At 45.6% G+C, this 20,698-nt stretch overlaps 1 protein-coding gene across 2 annotated transcripts in view; it reads left to right on the top strand.

The window, feature by feature from the left end:
* The window catches only part of MOB3B (MOB kinase activator 3B), a 209,217-nt gene that overhangs the window by 140,182 nt on the left and 48,337 nt on the right, over positions 1 to 20,698 (top strand). For both annotated transcript variants that reach the window (XM_040631490.1, XM_040631491.1), the window contains exon 3: positions 14,767 to 14,969. In XM_040631490.1, coding sequence (XP_040487424.1) covers positions 14,767 to 14,969 — 203 coding nt within the window. The remainder of the gene's footprint in view (positions 1 to 14,766; positions 14,970 to 20,698) is intronic.

The raw sequence follows: 20,698 nt of genomic DNA, 5'->3' as shown, positions 1-20,698 counted from the left end.
TTAATACTAGAATTTTTAAAACCCGCTTTCTTCAGAAGTCTCTTTGTAGTAAGCAGAATTGCAGTTGAGATGGGAGAAAAAGAAAACCGAGAGGATGAGGAGATGAACCTCAGGGCTGTCTGCCTGGGGGAGGTTCTAGTGTCAGTTCCCAAATTCACTTAGCTATCACGTGACCTTAAGATTTATTGGTCCAATTGAACTCTTGCGCATTGCTGAATCTCTATAGCACATCCCCAAATAAATAAATGTTTGTTAGTTATGTAAATTGGTTAGTGAACAAATAAAGAGTGTATGTGGGAGTTTTATCTGGCAAGGATAACTAACATCAGAGATCGCCTGCTTCCCAGGCGTGGGTCGTGTAGTCACATGGAACCTGCCCTCAGAAGAGCCCTGTGCTTAGTTTAACCCTCTGCTATCACCATCTTGAAATTCTTAATAAGTTTTGAACAAGGGGCTCTGCAAATTATGTAGCCAGTTCTGATCAGAGTTTCATCAGTAAATATAGAAATGTCAGTGCATGAACCAAAGGGTAAAAACTCGTGGTCCCTGGGTCGAATCAAATGTTCTTGGCCCACAGAGTGGAATTTTCTGTATGAATTAGATTTTCAGTTAAAAGAGTTTTAGATTTACCCAAAAGTTGCAAAAATAGTAGAGTACCCATGTATGCCTCACACAGTTTCTCATGTTGGTAACATCTTGCATTACATTTATATCTGTAATACATGTGTCACAACTAAGGAACTAACATCAGTACTGACGGTCAGCTAAACTCCACAGTATTCAGATGGTAGGAGTCTTTCCCTAATGCCCCCTTTCTGTTCCTGGATTCCATCCAGGACACCACATTGCATTTAGCCATCATATCTCTTCATGCTCCTCTGGGCCATGATGCTTTCTCAAACTGTTCTCATGTTGGATGACTTTGACAATTTTGAGCAGTATTTGTCAAACATTTTGTAGGACGCCCCTCAATTTGTGTTTGCCTGATGTTTTTTTCTTGGTTAGACAGGGGTTATGTATTGTTTTTTTTTTTAATGTTTTTTTATTATATTATGTTAGTCACCATACAGTACATGCCTGGTTTCTTTTTTTTTTTTTTTTTAAGATTTTATTTATTTATTTGACAGAGATAGAGACAGCCAGCGAGAGAGGGAACACAAGCAGGGGGAGTGGGAGAGGAAGAAGCAGGCCCATAGCGGAGGAGATGTGGGGCTCGATCCCATCACGCCGGGATCACGCCCTGAGCCGAAGGCAGACGCTTAACCGCTGTGCCACCCAGGCGCCCCAGTACATGCCTGGTTTCTGATGTAAAGTTCGATGATTCATTAGTTGCGTATAACACCCAGTGCACCATGCAATACGGGCCCCCCTTACTACCCATCACCAGTCTATCCCATTCCCCCACCCCCTCCCCTCTGAAGCCCTCAGTTTGTTTCTCAGAGTCCATAGTCTCTCATGCTTCATTCCCCCTTCTGATTACCCCCCCTTTCTTTATCCCTTTCTTCCCCTACCGATCTTCCTAGTTCTTATGTTCCATAGATGAGAGAAATCATATGATAACTGTCTTTCTCTGCTTGACTTATTTCACTGAGCATTATCTCCTCCAGTGCCGTCCATGTTGCAGCAAATGTTGAGAACTCGTTCTTTCTGATAGCTGAGTAATATTATGTGTTCTTGAGAGGAAGACTACAGAGGTCAAGTGACATTTGCATTACATCAGATCAAAGATATATGTCATGCCAATGACTTATCATTGCTGACGTTAACCTTGATCACCCAGCCAATGTAGTGCTTGCCAGTTTTCTCCATGAAGTTGTTCTTTCTACCTTCCTTTCCATACTATACTCACTCTTTGGAAGAAAGTCGCCTAGCACACCCCACAGTTAACAGCGGGAAAGGGGGTTCTACCTCCTGCTGGGGGAAATATCTACATAAATTATTTGGAATTTCACTGCATGGGACATTTGTCTATTTTCCATTTACTTATTCAATCCTTTATTTATATCAGTCTGGACTTCTGGATATTTATTTTATACTTGGGTGATAATCCAGTACTCTTCCAGTATTTTGTTGCTCCAGTTCCAGCTTTGCTGGTTCAGGTTGCCTCCAGGGAGTGTCGCTCCCCTCCAAGTTTGTGATTTTATTGAAGATATCCTTTCTTTCTGGCACTACAAGGAATGCCAGGCCATCTTTTACAGAATCAGCCATTTCTCCAAGGAGCCCTGATTCCTTTTATTGAAGAATGGTATTAGAAACTAAGATCAGGGTGGTGGTGTACTCATTGGCTACCAATGAGTAGCCAAAAAAATTTTTAATTTTTAATGTAAATTTTTAAAAATTAAGTTGTCATCTTATCAAAAGTCCACTTTTCCAAGCTGAGTTAACTATGTGAACATAAATTACCTTAATAAATAAAATTATAATGTTTTTTAATTCATCGTCAACATTTAACTATGAGCAGATTTCAAATTGGAATCTAGACTACTAGAAGGTTCGGCAGTCCTGGACTGATATTTCTGCTCAACAGCAGTCAGCCCTGGCAGAGGGGCTCTTTTCCTTTCCCGCAGAAAGCTCTCTCAGGTTGTCACAGTACACACCGCTCCCTACTGTGTTACACCCAGCCCACTTTACTCTTTTATTTCTTTCTGACCCTTGAAGGCATCTGATTTTGTGATTCCTGCTTCAGACTGTATTCAGGTAGGGTAATTTACAGATGCACAGCTTAGTCTGTGAATTTAGCTGGACTTTGATCCCAGAGATTGAATAGTAGAGTTATTTTTCTGGTTTCATCCCTATCTCACTAGTTTACCCTCACTGGATTTTTTTTTAAGATTTTATTTATTTATTTATTTATTTATTTATTTATTTATTTGAGAGAGAGAGCTGGGGGGAGAGGGAAAGGGACAAGCAGACTCCCCGCTGAGTGCAGAGCCCAAAGCCCAATGGGGGACTCCAGGACCATGACCTGAGCTGAAGTCAGACACTTAACCCACTGAGCCACTCAGGCGCCTCTACCCCATTGGACCTTACATGCAAATACAAGGACTCAACCATTTCTTACTCAGTCCCTGCCTTAACCCTCCAGCTCAGGTGTAGTCATCTGCACCCACCTGCCATTTTCCCCTCAGCTTCAGGCTCCATGGGTCTTTGCATGCAGTCTGCCCTGAACTTCTTTGGCAAGTTTCCTTTTCTTGGGCTCTTCCTGTCTGGAGAAGATACCCCTGACATTTACACCCCTGCCTCAGATTAATTACCTCCCGGTCCCTGCTCCCTTTTGGCTCTGCAAAAAAGCACCCCTCAAATTGGGTTCCAGTCATCATTCTGTCTGGATCCACCACCTTTTCCAAAAAGGATCCGTTAACTTTGCTCTCTTGTCCCTCTCCCCTGCCTGCCCCCCATCATGTATCTCAGGAGTATTTGTGAGTCAATCCTAGCTTATTTCCAACTTCGCTAAGTTGGGAAACTACCTATCTGACAGCTTTCTAGTTAAATGAAAATAGGCACTTCAATACAACTAGACAATATGATTTGAGGATGTGCTTCTTACGCAGTACGAGTGAAAACCTGGGAAGAAAATTAATTTCTTTCTGTGATCTGCCAAGTATAAAGAGATAAAAGTATCAACTTTAATTTTTTTAAAGATTTTATTTATTTATTTGTCAGAGCGAGAGAGAGCACGAGTACAAGCAGGGGAGTGGCAGGCAGAGGGAGAAGCAGACTTCCACTGAGCAGCGAGCCTGACGTGGGACTCGATCCCAGGACCCTGAGATCATGACCTGAGTTGAAGGCAGATGCTTAACTGACTGAGCCACCCAGGTGTCCCAAAGTATCAACTTTCACTACAGCCTTATAGCTTTGGACATAACAAGGTTAAGTGTGGGCCTATAGCAATTCCCTGGGGAAGCATTCCACAGAGCAAGAGTTTTCAGGCTGTGACGCAGGGCCACTGCTTGGGGATGGGAAAAGCAAGGGCAGCCCCAGCAGGTGAAGTCTTCACCACCCCCACTTTGTATGGTCATTTGTTCGTGTATTCACTCTACAGAGACTCATTGAGACCACCATGTTCTGGTGTTTATTTGATGCCAGGCATAACTGTGAACAAGAAAGGTAGAAGTACATTCCCTGATATTACAAAATTTTCATTTTAGTGGGAGACCCCAAAAATGGACAATTACAATACAATGTAGTAAGTATTGTCATGGAGGAAGCATAGGGTGTCATGATGTGCCTAACCTGACCGGGGTGAGGTGGACAAGGAGGATATCCTAGAGGATGTGAGGAATGTAGTTGAGCTTTGAATAACAAATGGGAGTCAGACAGACAAAAAGGGGAAGCTGAGGAAGAGGGTTTCCAGCTGCCAACTCTTCAATATGCGACATCTCCCAAAAGTGAGCCCAAGAGGACCTTAGTTCCAGAGGGCTGGAGTATTATATGTAAATTAGGAGGCTCCAGAGGTGATGATGGAGACATACATGGTTGAAACCATAGTGAGTCTTGCCTGCTCTGTTACATAGTTCTGACTTTACCTTAAAGCAGTGGGAAGCTGCTTTAGAGTTGAATGCAGAAAGACGGACGTGCTGGAAGATCATTTGCATGTTGGGAAGATCAATCTGCCTGCCGGGTGGAGCCTGGAAAAATCCCAGGGTAGAGTGGGGGAAGCTCCAGCACCAGGCAGGAGATGATGGTGGCTTGAGCTAGGGAAGTGGCAGTGGGGATGGAGAGAAAATTACAGGCTGGAAACTCTTCAGACAAGATTGGGTATTAATTGCCCTTCCCATAATGGGAGAAGGATTCTGCCGGTGACTAGAGAACAGTTTTGCTTGCAAAGACACTCACAACATATCAGCCACGACAAGGAGGCTGAGTCATTTTCAGACTCTGACTAGGGCTCTGATCCAAGCGCAGGTACTGCAGTCTAACTCTCCAGTCCTAATGAAGTTCATTAACGTGGGGTTCTCGGCTCCCTCCCATCTCATTTGGCCCATATGCTTTTCTGCAAACTCAGCACGTCTGAACTAGCTACGGTTTGTTTTTTTTACAGCTCTTATTGCCAATCCAGAGTGAATGAGTCTCTTCCTCGGGTTTTTCTGGGTCTGTCTCCGTCTCCTTCCTCCTCCGTGCCAGGCTGGCAGAGGGTGAAGGCAGACGGAGGGGCGGCAGAGAAGTGACACCGGGGAGCAGAGGGAAGTGTGACAGGCAGGCACGTTATATTTACAGCCGCTCCTTTGGGTGGCTGAAACAGCACTTCCTCTGCCTGGCAAATGGCACGTCTGGAAGAATTAACAATCTGTTTAGAACCTATAATCACATGCTCGTCTATCTTCCTTCAGTCCCACCACTGTGATTGCAGGTCAGAGGGCAACGCAGGGGGCGCTGGTGAAGGGCAGAGGGAGTTGGAGAACAGAGTAGTAGCCAGTTTATTTCTAACCATTTGCAGCTGTCAGCTTGTTTGGGGACTTTTTTTTTTTTTTTTTCTTTTTTAGGCAGAGGAACAAAGTCTCGCTACACAGGATTGTTTTCCTTGGCATGACGAACAGACACTTTCTTAAGGAACGCACTGAGATAACACAAAACATCTGCTTAGAGGAATCAGTCCTCTGCAGCTGACTCTTCATCAGTGAAAGTAGGAGGCTTCTTGACATAAATATATATGTGTATATCTATGCATTTTGCAGGAGGCAGGAGAATTGGAGGGGATGGGAAGCAGCGTAAGCGAAGAGGAGGAGGATGTGTATTTTTAAGAAACAGATCTGTGTTATTAGTTTTTCCCGTTGTTTGTTTTCCTTGTGATCCAATTGCATCTTGTTTTGCAAATGTTTTGGAAATGGTATGTTCTCAGCCACGATGCCAGAGGAGGTCTGTTTTCCTTTCCCACGTGTGTGGGATGTTGTTTTTATTCATGAACTATTGAGAGTGAGTGAATTTTATGACTTGTACAGGGAGTTTCATACGTGCACCCCTCAGTTACTGGCCTCCAAAGACAGAAAGGACAGCACAGGGGCCCTCAGACAAGAGGGACTGTTTTAAGGAGAAACATGGGCATTTCTGGTTCTTATTCATGTGCCGTCAGAGGTCCCAAAAGGATTGGCCAGAACATTAGGTTTCGTTTTGTCTTGTGGAAACTCCTCAGACAACTCTCAGGATGTTCCCCAAATCCACTTTTCAGGAGCGTTCGCCCTTTGAAGAAAAGGTAACTTCCCCTTTCCTGTTTCATTTGCCCTTCCCCGCACATCCTCGGCTTTGATGAGGAAGAGCCCGAACTTCCTACCACAGTAACATTGGCTGTTACTTACTGAGGGCCTCCTGGGTGCCTGCTGGCACTGCTTCGTGTTTAAAATCACCATCTCACAGAGGCATTATTATCCCCATTTCTCGGGTCAGGGAACAAGCCTCTCAGAAGTTAGCACACTTCCTCAGAACAAGCAGCACGGACATTCCACAGCTAGAGTGTGAACCCGAGGGTGATGGACGCCAGGGCCAGTGCTTAGCCGCTGTCCTTAACCCTGGATCACACGTGCATTTGGGGAAGTAAGAACCAAACCTCCCTTTTCCACCTTCGTCTTTTAACAAGTTTTGCTTCCCTGGTTCTGCCAGTTGGATTGAAGAGAGATGGAAGGAGCCACGAGAACAGCCTGTTGAATATTCTAGCAAGAGTGGAAAGAACATAGGCTCTGGAATCAGAGAGATTGGAATCCAGGTCCCTCTTCATCACAAACTACCTGTAAATCCCAAACCAGTCAATCCCCTTGCCTTTCTGAGCTTGGATTTCAGGGTTAGCATGTGGCCTAAGAGCTCAGCTCTCCATCCTGCCCATGGCAAGCATTGGTTACACACCCAGTATGCTAAGGCACTAAGGATCAGCTGTGAGGACCAGCAGGGAGGGTACAGTCTAGAAGAGGGGCTGGCCCTGAGTTGGGAGTTCCCACAGAGCAGTGTGGAATTACCATCTGGGCTCTGTGCTCAGGAAGGTTCAGCAGCAGATAGCAGATGTCAGACAACCTGAGGCTGGAGATGAGGGCAGCCTTTGGGCTGAGTTAAGAAAGTAGAGGCATTGACTAGGCAAATGACAGGCTTGTACACCTGCCAACGACTTGTGGGACCTGGGATGTTTGAGGCCAATTGTCTGGTGTCACTGGAGACTACCTCTTAGCCCTTACTCTCTACACCTCTGTGGTCTGTGTCCAACCCAGTGTGATCGTGGACCAGAGTCTCCTCTCCAAGCGTTGGGCATTATCTTCAAAAGAAAAGAGAGACGATGATGAGAACAGGAACGCACCGCAGGAAACTCCGCCCAGGCTCTTGTTTGAGTTTGGGATCTTTGTTTCCAGTCTGTGGCCCCATCATCCCAACCATTTCTGCATTCTCTGAGGGACTCTTTCCNNNNTTTGCAGCTTCCACAGCAGGATTTTCTTTCAGGGGTGTCCTCAAAGGAAGGATTGAATGGGGCATCTGCTTAGTGCAAGGGAGGGAAGAGGAGGAAGGAGGAAGAAAGAAAATGGATTGAAGCTCAGAAATTACTGGAATTTTTTATTAAATTTTGTTTGGGAGAAAGGAGATTTACCGAGTCAGAGATAAAAGGCGAATCCACATGGGGCCCCAGAGAAATGATTATATTCCATGCTCGATTTAGCTCTGGTACTGAATGTGGCTTACAGATCAGAAAGTTGTGGTTAGGCACAATCATAAACTCTGCAGGGCTCTGTCAGAGGCTGGTTCCCTGCCGGGCACCACATCTTCCCGCACAGCAGAGGCAGAGCTGGGGACTGCCTGTCAGGCCTTCAGGAGAGTCCAGGCCCTGCAAGCTCACCTCCCCCTCTGCCTTCATCCCAGCTCTCTGGCTCAGCCTTCTCCTTGGCCCAGTCATCCAGCAAACTCTAGCCTTGCTTTGAGTCTAATTGTTGAGCAAATTCCTGCCGGAACCGCACAGGAGTGATTGGTTTGGGGTTCTGACCTCTGCCCAGGCATTTTGCCTCAGCTCACTCTGGCACCTGAGCTCGGCCTGCGTCTGTTTTAGGTGCACCAACTTCATTCATTACTGACCCATTTGCTGAGACCAAGCTCCATTACATAACCCAAGACCATCCAGATCCAAAGTCGTGTGTGTATATGTGTGTGTGTCTGTCTGTCTGCCTATCACCGCTTTGGAGAGCACTCTTCTGAGCACATCTTCTCATTTTGGAACAACTTCTTAGAGTCTGAAATTTTCCAGCTTGAATCTGAGAGTCATGGGATGTGGCTCGGGGTGGGGTAGAGGTAGGGGATGAGACTCAATTAGTGATTGCAAATCACTTAAAGACCTTCTGATCAAAGGTTGTTTTCTATATCAATCAGTACATATCTGCCTGGGATTATGGTCACATGGTTTGTCTCAATTATAATAAGACTAGTCAAAGTTTAACTCCAGACACTTCAGACGTGCAGTGTACTTCAGGTAGGACTACTGGTTAATATCGTCTGCCATTAACTTTCTAATTGAGTGCAGTACCTGAAAATTAACGATCACTACCTGAAAAAATACATTGAAAGGCAAAGAAAGGAGGTTTTAATGATAAGAAAAGAGGAGTTTCAGGTTTTTTCTTCCCACCCCCTAGTTAAGATCAAAATGTTCTTATCACAGAGCTCTCCTTCCTTTTCACCAAAAGAGTGTGCAGCAGGCCATGCCAGGACCATATCAAGACCCTGGCGAAAGGCTATCATTTCTGCTGTTGGCTTTTTCCCTCCCCCAAAGACAAGATGATAAACTCACATCTTGACTGAATAAGATCACTGCTCCTTTATGATTCAATTTTGATGGATGACTCTTCCCCACCTAACCCTGTGCCAGGTACTTTTAAAGGCAGACTCAAAATATAAAACAATCCCTTTGTTCAGGGAACTTACAAGACATAAGTATAAGAAACTTGTAGAAAATAATGTAAGGCAGAACATAGCCACTCTGAGTTCTTTGTAAGTTCAGAATTGATGTGTTAATACCCAGACTGCCCTCCTGAAAAATAAATATGCAGGAGGAATTTAATCCCAAAGTATTTTTCGAAGAACATTGGGTCCATGGAATACTAAAAGTAGTGGTCCGCAAGAGAGTGCTTACTGTCTGCAAGGCATTAGGCAAAGCCTTTTATACATGTATTTAATCCTCATAATAACCTCACAAGCTACAGATAACATCAACCTCACTTCTTTCTACGTGGGGAAACTGAGGCTTAGAGGGACTAACCATTTGCATATGACTGCATTGTGAGTAGGAGGTAGAGTGAGATAGAAACAAACCCAGACTTTTGTTACAGGCTCTGTGTTTTAAACCAATAGATATTATGGGGGAAGAAGGGGGTTCAGAGTAAAATAGGACTTTTTGCTACAGGAATTCTTGGGTCCTTTCCTATGCAGAAATACTCTATGAAAGCAGCATTTTTGCAACTACATTTGATCTCATGACCCTCTTTTTTTTTTTTTTTTTAGCCAAGGCTCTTCCAAATTAGTGAGATTTAAAACAAGCCTTGGGAAATAATAAAGGGGAGGGTCTGTAATATCTCACATACGCAGGAGAAGCAGAGGGACAGGAGGTTGGATGTGGTCCTGAGCTGGGTCAGTGGGGCCGTGTGTCCACGTAGACTGCCCTTTGCCCGGACCCGGCCAGTGTACAGCTCCCTCACGTGCAGGCCATCATGGTGACAAGCCCAGCATCCATTTGTGATGATTCATTAGCCTGTCATTCTCCCTACTGCTGGACTGTAGCTGTTTAAAGCAAGCAAACACACATTTTTCAGGCTCCTTCTATAAGCCAGTTCCTGGGCTAAGTGCAGGTCATAAAATGCTGATCTGTTCCCTACCACCTTGGAGCCCATAGTAACAGGGTGCAGAAGAAAAAAACCTGAGTTTTAGAGCCAAACCATTACCTCCCTTTAGCTGTAGGGTCAGGAGCAAATACTTAACTGAGCTAAGCCTCAGTTACTTTAAAAAAACAAAAACACAAAACCAAAAAACCTGCCAGGTGCCTGGGTGGCTGAGTCCGTTAAATGTCTGACACTTGATTTCAGCTCAGGTGAGAATCTCAGGGTCCTGGGATGGAGCCCCGCTTCAGCCTCCATGCCCAGCAGGGAGTCTGCTGGAGGATTTCTCTCTCTCTCCCCCTGCCCCCGCTCGCTCATGCACGCTCTCTAAATAAATAAATAAATAAATAAATAAATAAATAAATCTGAAAACAAAAAAATAAAACTGTGACCATAATACCCCTGCTCAGAGTGTTCTGGGACACACTGCGTATCAAGCATCACCCAGGGCTCCCTTTCCTTTGGCTATTTAATGAAGACTGGATACTTAGCAGCACCGCAGAGACAAAAACCCTCAGACTGATCCGATTTCATGAGCTGGTCCCTCTGGGGCCTGTCAAGGAAGGGAGTGGATCAGCAGGGCCGAGTCTTGCCTTATCTTGCTGCCGTGAAGCCAGGTACACAGGGCGAGATAGTTCCAAAGAGGTGGACGTCCAGTTCTTTACCTCCCAAGGAGCGATCTCTTCTACTTCCCACCTTCTAAAGATTTATTTAAAGCACACACACAGACACGCATGCCACACAGACAGAAGCATACACGTACACACATGAAAATAGATATTCACACATACTCAACACACACTCACATATACACATACATATACATACACACAAACACACATGCACACATATATACACATACATATACATACACATGGACACACACATGAATCTGAACACCTGGAAGGCAGAAGAGAAGGGGAGAAAAGAGCTAACATACTATATAAACTACAGAAATGGTCCCTGAACCATAGATAATATCAAATGAATTTCCCAACTGCCATGTAGAATTCTTATTCTTTTTTTTGTTTTAAAGATTTTGTTTGAGAGAGAGAGCATGAGCAGGGAGGAGGGGCAGAGAGAGAGGGAGAGGGAGAAGCAGACTCCCCGCTGAGCAGGGAGCCCCATGCAGGGCTCGATCCTAGGACCTTGCGATCACAACCTGAGCCGAAGGCAGACACTCAACCAACTGAGCCACCCAAAGGCCCCAAGCTTTCTTATTCTTAACCCCATGCTCTGTGAACTGGGATTTTCTCTCTGGTTCCGCAGAGAGTGAGTTGGGTTTCCTGGGCTCCCTGGAACTCCCAGCCCAGGACTTCTCAGCTTCCAGAGTTGGCGTGAGGTGACTGGTGTGTGCTGAGCACATCCTAGCTGAACTGTTTGCACCGTTCACTTTTGAAGAATGAATTACATGCAAGGGAGGGAGTGGTGGAACAGTCTGCTCCAACTTAGCAGCTGGAGTCAAGAGATGCTGAGCTTGGCATCTTACCTACAAGAGGAGTTCAGGTGAGAAACAACAAAAGTAGAATTTAGTCTAGAAGTTCCCACTAAGTACCTGTTACAGTACAGATACTAGTATAAGAACACTGCAAAGCAATTCAATTTTTTTTCTATCTTTTTTACAATGCAGAAGAGTGATGAAGTAACCTGCCAATACAGCAAGTAAATTGTAGGACTAGGACTTTAAAACTAAGTCTTCCAGAATCTCAAAGCAGCTCCTCTTTGCTACTCTAATGATCATTTCTAGCCATAGCCCAAAAGGGAGAGAAAAGAGGCAAACCAAGTTCGAGAACAAAGGCAAGGCCAGAGACCAGGTACGGGATGGAAGGCAGAGCCAAGAGTTCAGAGCTGAGCAGAACAGAGATGCGGGAAAGATGCAAACTGGGGACCATCTAGAGGAACCCAGCAATTGCCACGAACATCCTCAGTGTGCCTGAGTCTGCCTTACCTGCAGTCAGTGTGTGGGGCGTGGGGCTGATCAAGCAGGTGAAGTGGTTCAGCCGGGATGCCCCATGTTCCCTGGCAGCTGGTGAGCCTCCACTGAGACTGGAGGCAGGGGGAGTGAAAGGTAAACCCACCGCAGGGGGTTCAGGCCACCTGGAAAGAAAGGGCCACAGAGCTGAAGGTGTGTGACGCTGTGTGCAGAGCAGCATCTCAGGTTTTCAAGGTGGTCTAGACGTTGGAGTTGGACAGACCTGGCTCTGGACCGCTCCTCTACTATTAGCCACCTGGGTGACCTCGGGCAGCTACTTAATTTTCCCAAGTCTGTTTTCCCATCTTTGAGATGAAAACAATAATAGTACCTGTTTTCAAGGCTTGATCTCAGAATTCAATCAGCTAATCCATGTAAAGCTCTTGGCTCAGTCCCTGGAACATAGTAAGTGTTCAGTAAATGTTGGCTTTTTCTATTAGTCCCAGGTCCTAATGCATGGGCAGAGAAAACACATTTCTCCTTAAAGGCAGTGGAGTGTATTAGCTAACCTCTTATTAAACCTTGAATCTGTGACCGCCACGCATATAGACTTTTTCACACTTCTCTCACTTCCCACCGCTTTCCGTTTTTTAAATCATATTTTTGTTTCACCAAGAGTAACCTTTGGATACCTCGTTACACTTAGCAATTGAGCTGTGCCTCTATCCTTGGCAGAGAGAAAGTGTTCTACTCCAAACATAACCAGATCTTTTTGGTGTTTGGAACCAGGCTGGCTTGGTCCACATCCCAGCCCTGCCACTTTTTAGCTAAATAGCCTGGGGCAGGGTAATCTGTGCTTCAGAGTTTCAATGTTAGTCATCAGTGACAGATGAGTAGGAAAGCCTGCTTTGCAGATAAGTTGTAAAAGAAACATGTCACCCTTGGTGTTGTCACTGCGTGGGTTACGGGGCTCCCCTTCTGATGGGAACACACGTAGAGGAGATTCCGTCACCTCCCGGATTTGAGCGTCTCTGAAGACTCCAGACCCTTCCCCAGGCTGGCAGTTTTTTGCTGGCTGCTCCTTAGCTTAGAACACCACCCATAATCTCTGTGAGGGGCTGCCCACTCCCCAGCTTTACCCCACCTCCGTCCCTAAATCCCAGCATCTGTTGCCCACACAGCTGCCAGGCTGTGCCCAAGTCTCTCCCTGGGTTCATTTGATAGGTCCCACTTTGTTTTTTGAAGAAAAGCCAGTATCGGTGCCGGGCCCCAGGGAGGCAGATCTTGCCTCTGCCAGCTGCCAGTCATGTTCTGTCTCTCTCATAGTGCCCTGGGGGTCCCAGGTGATCCCATTACAGAGTATCTCACCAGACAGCTGCCACTGGGACCCTGTAGAGGGATGCACAGGGACCAGGAGCCCACCCTGAGCACACTCTGCAATTCTGTGGAAGGGCTGGTAGCCATGTCTCCCTTTTCTTGATAAAGGTAATATATTCCTTGTAACAGAAGCTTAATGCTCCAGACCTTGCAATGCAGAGAGAAGTGGGGTCCTTCCCACTTATTGAGCTCTTCCTCTGTTTCAGGCACTGTCGAAGGATTTTACTCATGTTAACACCCTCCTACTCATGCAAGGAAGGCCTTATTATGACCCTTCTTTTATAGAGGAGAAAACAGGGTTGCCTGGGCACCACTTCTAATCCTCACAACCACTGGAATTTTTGTCTGTATCTAATCCTCCCAACTGTTAGAATTTTTATTTACGTGTGGAAGAACTGAAGCTCCAGGAGGTTAAATCTCTTGCCCATGGTCCTACAGCTGGAAAAGTTGCAGAGCAGGAATTCAAAGTCTGTTTAACTTACGACATGTCACCACTTAAGGACAGTGTAAATAACAAGAGTTTCAACAGTGTTCGAAAGGAAGAAAGGAAGTGGGCTTGTGGATTCTGCAGGCTTGCTCTGACCAGCTGGCAGTGGTGGTCATCAGACAGGAAATCTGGGTGCGTCCTCTGGCTCCATAACCCACTCTCCCCTTCCTCAAGGAGATGAAGTGGTAATAGGGTGGAGCTTGTTGCATTTGCCCACCTTGGAAACACTGAATCTCAGGAAAAATTCGGATCATAATTTACACACGGGCAACCTGTAGGCCACATTAAGCTAGAAAGCTGTCTTGTTTGACCAGTGGTATTTTTTAAAACTTAAATTTATTGCTACTGTTTAAAAAAAAATGTAGCCAGTTCACATAGAACTTCAAATTCCTGAATTATCTTGAAAAATCAGAAGTTCTAAGAGCCCTGGGCCTCTGTCCCCGTCGGGCCACCATTGCCTGGAGTTTTGCCACCGCTGTTCCCTTTGAGGAGAAGGTGCCTTCCAATTTGCTACAGCCCCCGCGGCCCCCTGTTACTCTGTGTCAGGGAGCACCCGTCTCCCACTAGCATTGCCCCCCTCCTGCCAGTTCTCTTGTAAGAGGAAAATGAACCTTGTGCTGTATAAAGGGGGGGAGAGAGCAAGAAGGGAGAACACATATTTCTATGTAAAAATAAATATTTCATACTTATATATAAATAAAAGCAAATATTTATATGTAAATAAAACCAAATACATTGGGGCGCCTGGGTGGCACAGCGGTTAAGCGTCTGCCTTTGGCTCAGGGCGTGATCCCGGCATTCTGGGATCGAGCCCCACATCAGGCTCCTCTGTCAAATAAATAAATAAAATCTTTAAAAAAAAAAAAAACGAAATACATACATATGTATAAAACCAAAGAAACAAACCTGGCCCTCTCCATGCATTTTTTTTTTTTTTTTGGTCTCTTCCTTGTCATTGTTGGTATTTAAAAGTAACAGCATCATTAGCCACTGTTTCAGGCCGTGTCTAATGAGGCCGCAGACACAGCCAGGCATCTGCGGGCTGGCCTGGAGGCTCCCCAGCAGGACGGTCCTCCAGCCTCACATATGCACCCCCGGGCTTCTGGAGCTTTCCCATCACGACTTTGTTCTCTCTCTCTCTTTTTTGTTTCTCATTCTTTTAGGTGTTCCCTTCCCAAAGAACTTCCTTCAGATCTGCAAGAAGATTCTGTGCCGCCTTTTCCGCGTCTTCGTCCACGTCTACATCCACCACTTCGACCGGGTCATTGTGATGGGTGCGGAGGCCCACGTCAACACCTGCTACAAGCACTTCTATTACTTCGTCACAGAGATGAACCTCATCGACCGCAAGGAGCTAGAGCCTTTGGTGAGTGTCCCCAGGCACTGCCACGAAGCTGCCCCCAGGAGCTCAGCCATTGGTCCCAGCACACTGCCAGACCCACGCAAAGGGCTCACTCGTGGGGGGCTGCTAGCCGGAGGACTGCAGCATTAGACGGGAGCTAGAGGTTGGCATAAGGGTCAGAAGATGCCAGGATGTCCACTGCCGCCACTTAAGAGTCTTACATTTCTCTCCAGGTGGTGGCAGAACATAGTGGGATCGTAATGGTTTGGGCCAGAGGGAGTAGCTTTAATTCTCAGCTCCAAAACCTGCCACCGATGTATATAATCTCTTAAACGAGCGTCTTTGATCTCTTACCTCATCTGTTCAAAGATCATCAGAAATGTTCTTTCGCTCGGGACACATATTTAGCACCTACTGTATGTCCACTGCGAGGCATGCAAAGTCAAGCAGAGCAGCCTTGGAGTAGCTCTGACTCCAGAGCGAGAGACAGAAGGAAGCCCTGGAGGAGAGTACAGTGTCTCAGGGACTTTGCTTTTCATACTGAATCTCCCGTGATGCAGTTTTAATGGGATACATTAAAATCCAGAACGTTTGATTTAAAGAACTTTACCATGATTGTTTCGGTGAATGGGGGCTCCTTGTAATGGCTTCATAAGGGATTTTTACAGTTGGACTCAATCTGTGCTTTGGAAGCCAAGGAACCTTACACCTCCCAGCATCTTTTGTAACATGTAGTGTCTTAATGTGGATGCCCTCATCACGACTGTTTCTCGTCCTCTCTACTGAGTACTTTCTTAACCAGTATAATACAGTGCTTTATACTAAAATCATGCTTTTTTCTTGGAACATTAAAAGTGGCAGTTTTGCTAAATATAACTGACAGGGCAACTAACTTTCATCCAAGTGCATTTGAATAATGAGCAAAGCAGAGGCCAAGCTGTGGTCTTTTGCTAGTCCATCTTCCTTTCTCTTTATGTATGTGTTTTTTTAAATCCAGGTTTTATTGTTATTTATGTATGGTGAGGCCAACCGATCAGGAAAACAATAGCCATTGAAAAGATAGATTCTTATACTCATAGATCTGAAGAGAAGGGGGCACTCCATGTCACGGAGAGGGGGGCACGTGGGATGCCACCAGGGTTGGTCAGAGGCAAAGGGAGCAGGGAAAGTGTGGGCAGAAGCCTTTATTGCGGTTTCTCTGGGAAGGAACAGGTGAGTCAAACTAAGCAGGATTAGAATTGAATTGAACTAATTTGAATAGTTTCAGGAGGCTCTAGGGATTAAGGGCTGTCTTAATTGTGTGGGACCTGGACCTAGGGTGATTAGGGGAAGGCAATAGTAGCCCTAAGGGTGAGAGGCATAGAGGAGTTGGTTAGGGCTGTGGGCCCTGGCTTAATTAGTTTGTATTGACTGGGCAGTGACCAGCTGGAGGGCGAGCTGTTTACTACATCTAGGAGTTGGCTAGCCCTGGCAGGGGCAGTCCCTCCAGGGTCAGCAAGGTCATGATGTTAAAGAATCAAAATACAAAAAAGGAAAAAGACATGTTTAATATGGTACAATACAGTATCTGTATCTGGCAAAGAAATTTATATATCACCTTTAGAGTTTCTCAGCCTGAAGTCTGTTATTGTGCTGTGAAAGTACACGGCAAAAAATATTTTTGTTTGCATCACTAAGAGTTCGGGAACAAAGCAAGACTTTCTGGGCACAAATAAGATATATCAGTGACTAAGGAAGTACTTATTTTCTTCACTTTCTTTCACAGCAGCTTTCTAGAAAGTTATTGGGGGGCAGGAACCAAGTTGTCTCTGAATTCAGCTGGACAGTGTGGATAGGAGCTGAAGTGCTTCCCGGTCAAATTCTCGTACTCCGTCCTGTTTAAGGGCAGGCGTGGGTAAACAGTCACTACAAGGAGAAAAGGTGGTGCATGCAGCTCAAGGGAGTTAAAAAACCAGAAAGAGTTGATAAAGCTAATTTTAGAAAATGTCAGGGACAAAGGAAAGAGTGACTAGGGGCCATGGAGACAAAGAGGGTGGAGAAACCATGAGGGGACTTACCTTCCCCCCAGGGTCCACCAGAAGGAAGAGGCTCTCCTACGCCCTCACTGTTTCTGTTTCACTGAGCGAAAGGAGCAGAAACATCGGACGGATAGAGCCAAAAGTCAGTTTCTTCTTTACATCCAGAAGCATAAAGGCCATTGTAAGGCAAAGCAGAGCCAATAGAGAAGGCCTTTCTTTGTCATCAGAAAACTCTCCATTATTTTCTATCACTGAAGAAGAGCCCCATGGATTCCAACACCTGGCAGTGCCAGGAGCTGGCTGGACGTCTAGAGTCACAGAAAGGCCCCAACAGCCCAGTATTCCAGATGAAAGCCCCTTTGGAGGCATGGGGAAAAACTGACTGGATGAACCAAGAATTATTAACAGTGGAAGTGAGCAAGAAGGGTTATCAGTTTTTCCCCTAGAACATTTTATTCTTTAAGTCTGGCTTAAAAGGGTATCCTTCCTACCTTTCTGTTTTCTTAATTATAATTGCAAGGTGATTAATTTTAATGATTTTACATATTAACACGTTTTCCATACTTAATTGTCTGAAATTTTGTGTTCATTTTACACAAACCAAAACCTATGAAATAACAGAAAAAGATATTGAGACTGTTTTTAAGGACAATAATTACATAATGTTAGGCTCTGGGTACGTAGCATAGTCCAGTGTCCACTAAGAATAGTGTATTTGGATTGTTATTACTGAAATGAGCACTTTCAGTAGTTGATGGTGCTAGAATACCTAACTTCTTTTTTTTTTTTTTTTTAAGATTTACTTATTTATTTAAGAGAGAGAGAGAGCAAATGTAGTGAGGAGGAGCAGAGGGAGGGAGAAAAAGAAACTCAAGCAGACTCCATGCTGAGCACAGAGCCCGACGTGGGGTTCCATCCCAGGACCCTAAGATCATGACCTGAGCCAAAACCAAGAGTCAGACGCTTAACCACCTGAGCCACCCAGGTGCCCCAGAATACCTAACTTCTAAGTCGACTATAGCAATGAACATATTAAAATCAGCCCTAGTTTGTCAAATCAACACATTTTTATTTGATTTGCATATATCAAATATCCTATATATGCAGCACAAGTTGTTCAGATGTTTTAAGGCATAAGAAAGATGCTTTCAAGAATTTACAGATGCAGGGGCGTCTGGGTGGCTCAGTCAGTTAAGCGTCTGCCTTTGGCTCGGGTCATGGTGTCAGGATCCTGAGATCGAGCCCCACAGCAGGCTCCCTGCTGAGTGGGGAGCCTGCTTCTCCCTCCCCTCCCCGCTCTTGCTCTCTCTTGCCATCACTGTTGCTATCTCTGCCTCTCAAATAAATGTAAAAAATAAAAAATAAAAAGAATTTACAGATACAGTCTAAAAAATGTAAAATAACGACACACTCATCTTCTGGAAGGATGATAAAGAAGTCAGGCATTTGGCTTCGCATTCTAGCATACATTCTTTAGAATCAAATGCAGCATAGGGCCAGAAGGGCAGCATTTGTCCAGCCAGTTTCCTTTAGAACGTCAGCATTCCCAGAGTTCCCACACCTCCGGTGGAACATTCCTGGTATCATGCCTTGGGACTGCACAGTGCAGAACTCAGAGAAGCCACCCCCTGTTTCTCTCTGCCAGGCTTCCGCCATGCACAGCCACCCTCCTCTGTTCCCCGTGCCTCCCCTGTAGCTTTTGTCTGATGTTGACTGAGTGTCCAGCACCCTGCTTGTGTGGAGAATCCAGCACACCACCAGGTAGGGATTCAGTCTCAGGCAGAGTGGGAATACAATTTGGAATTCAGAAGCTGGGAAGAAGTCACTCTGGCCAACCCAGTGAGGAAAGGGCTTGCCTCATGGCTCCCGCTGGGACCTGCTGGTCATCAGCAGCCTGGGAACCCATTTCATCTGGTCTCTAACGGGGAGGGGTAGATCGGAGCACAGACACAGACGCCGATGCAGACGTGACAGATGAGCCATTTCTCATGTAAATGCAACAGCTGAAGATGAGTTGAACTCAAGCAAATTCACAGTTGGAGGAAACGAGCCCAAATGATGCTAGTAATTAGAAAATGGGCCAGGCCCTGATTGAATAAGCAGGCTGCTGTGGGCCCCTGGCAGCCTGGGAGTCAGCTGACAGAATTGAGCTAATCAGAATTATCATTAGCAAGCACAAATAACCAGCAGTGTTTTGTTGGCCTTTCACTAAACACAAAAGCAGACTCAGAGAGGGCTGTTAGCAGTGCAGTCACTGGTGAATAAAGAGCTGATGAGGGAGGAGGAGAGAGGCTGGGGAGGTGGGGAGGAAAGGCAGGAGGGGGCTTGCTCACCCTCATGCACCTGCTGACCCCTGGGTGACCTTGGTCCGGGCCTACCCCTTCTGTCTCTAGGCTGTCATTTCCTTATTCCTAATGGTGAAGGTGATTGTTAAGGACCTACGTTGCAGAGGTCCTGCTGGGAAACCAAATGTTCTCACGGTGCTGCTCTTTTACCCTATGAGCGGAGCCCTTGGGCCATAGAATCTCTTCAATCAAATCAATGCTTCTTAATAGGGGCCCATACACCAGCTGCATCAGAATCTTCTGGAGGTGATATTTTAAAATGTGACTCCCTGGGCCTTGCCACAGATACGCCAAATCAGAATTATTGAGGTTACTGCCTACTACCAAGCACCCTCAGTCTTCGTCTCAAACTTCATGCACATGTGAATCACCTGGGCATGTTGCCAAGCCGTAGATTCCAATTCGGTACACCTGGAATGGGATTGCGCGTGCAGTTTGCTCCCAGGTGATGTCAGTGCGGCTGGTTCCCAGACCACCCTCTGAGGGGCAAGATGCTACATGACTGTTAATCTCAGATGTGAGAATTACTATTTTTAGCACTTCATCTCTTCTTCTCTAGGATTGGAGGCTAGCTCCGTGAGGTGGGAAAGTAAAGCAAAGAGGAAAAATCTTAAGCATCAGTATTGGTCAAGAATATTCCTGAACATGTCGGTGTTGGAATGAATAAGTCATGGGACTAAAAGGCACAGCATAGGGAATATAGTCAGTGATATTGTAATAGTGTTGTATGGTGCAGGTGGCGAGTGACCATAGGGTAATATAGAAACTCGACCATCACTATGTTGTACACCAGAAGCTAATGTGACATCGTGTATCAACTATACTGAAAAAAAAAAGTTGGTCCTGAGTAATGCTCAGTGAAAACAGACTTCTTTCCCTTCGGTCAAGTGAGTTTACAAAACACTACATCATCTCCAGCCCTGAAGACCCACCATGTATAATTGCAGATTAAAGGCTTTGAGAAGTCAGTGAAGTGAAGAATCTGGTTCGGTTTTGGGTAGCCCACCCAATTTAACCATGTTTGGCCACCGAAATCTTTTTTTCCTTTGGTTATCACTCATTGACATCTTATAAAGTGCATGATCCATGGAGCAAACTTTGGGCCACACTTCATCTTTGTGATATGTCTCTAGATTTTGAGTTTTCTCTCTCTGCCTCCTCCTGGGCCCCCACCACACCCACCAAGGCTGCATGGGGGATGGAAGAGAGAGGATGGAAAGACAGATGAGAAGGAGATGAAACTCCTCCTAGGGGAGGGCTTCACAGAAAGAAAAGAAACCCGGCCCTGTTCATTCTCACTCCTCGGTCCTCCTCCATCATTGTATGACACCCATCAGTAAGTTCTTAGCATGTTCAAGCATGTTACCTTTATTTCAAACAAGTGTGGTTG

The sequence above is a fragment of the Ursus maritimus genome, unplaced genomic scaffold (genome assembly GCF_017311325.1).
Source record: "Ursus maritimus isolate PB19 unplaced genomic scaffold, ASM1731132v1 scaffold_17, whole genome shotgun sequence".
NCBI classification, from domain to species: domain Eukaryota; kingdom Metazoa; phylum Chordata; class Mammalia; order Carnivora; family Ursidae; genus Ursus; species Ursus maritimus.
Note: the sequence above shows the minus strand (reverse complement) of the source record. Positions and strands in the feature narration are given on the sequence as shown.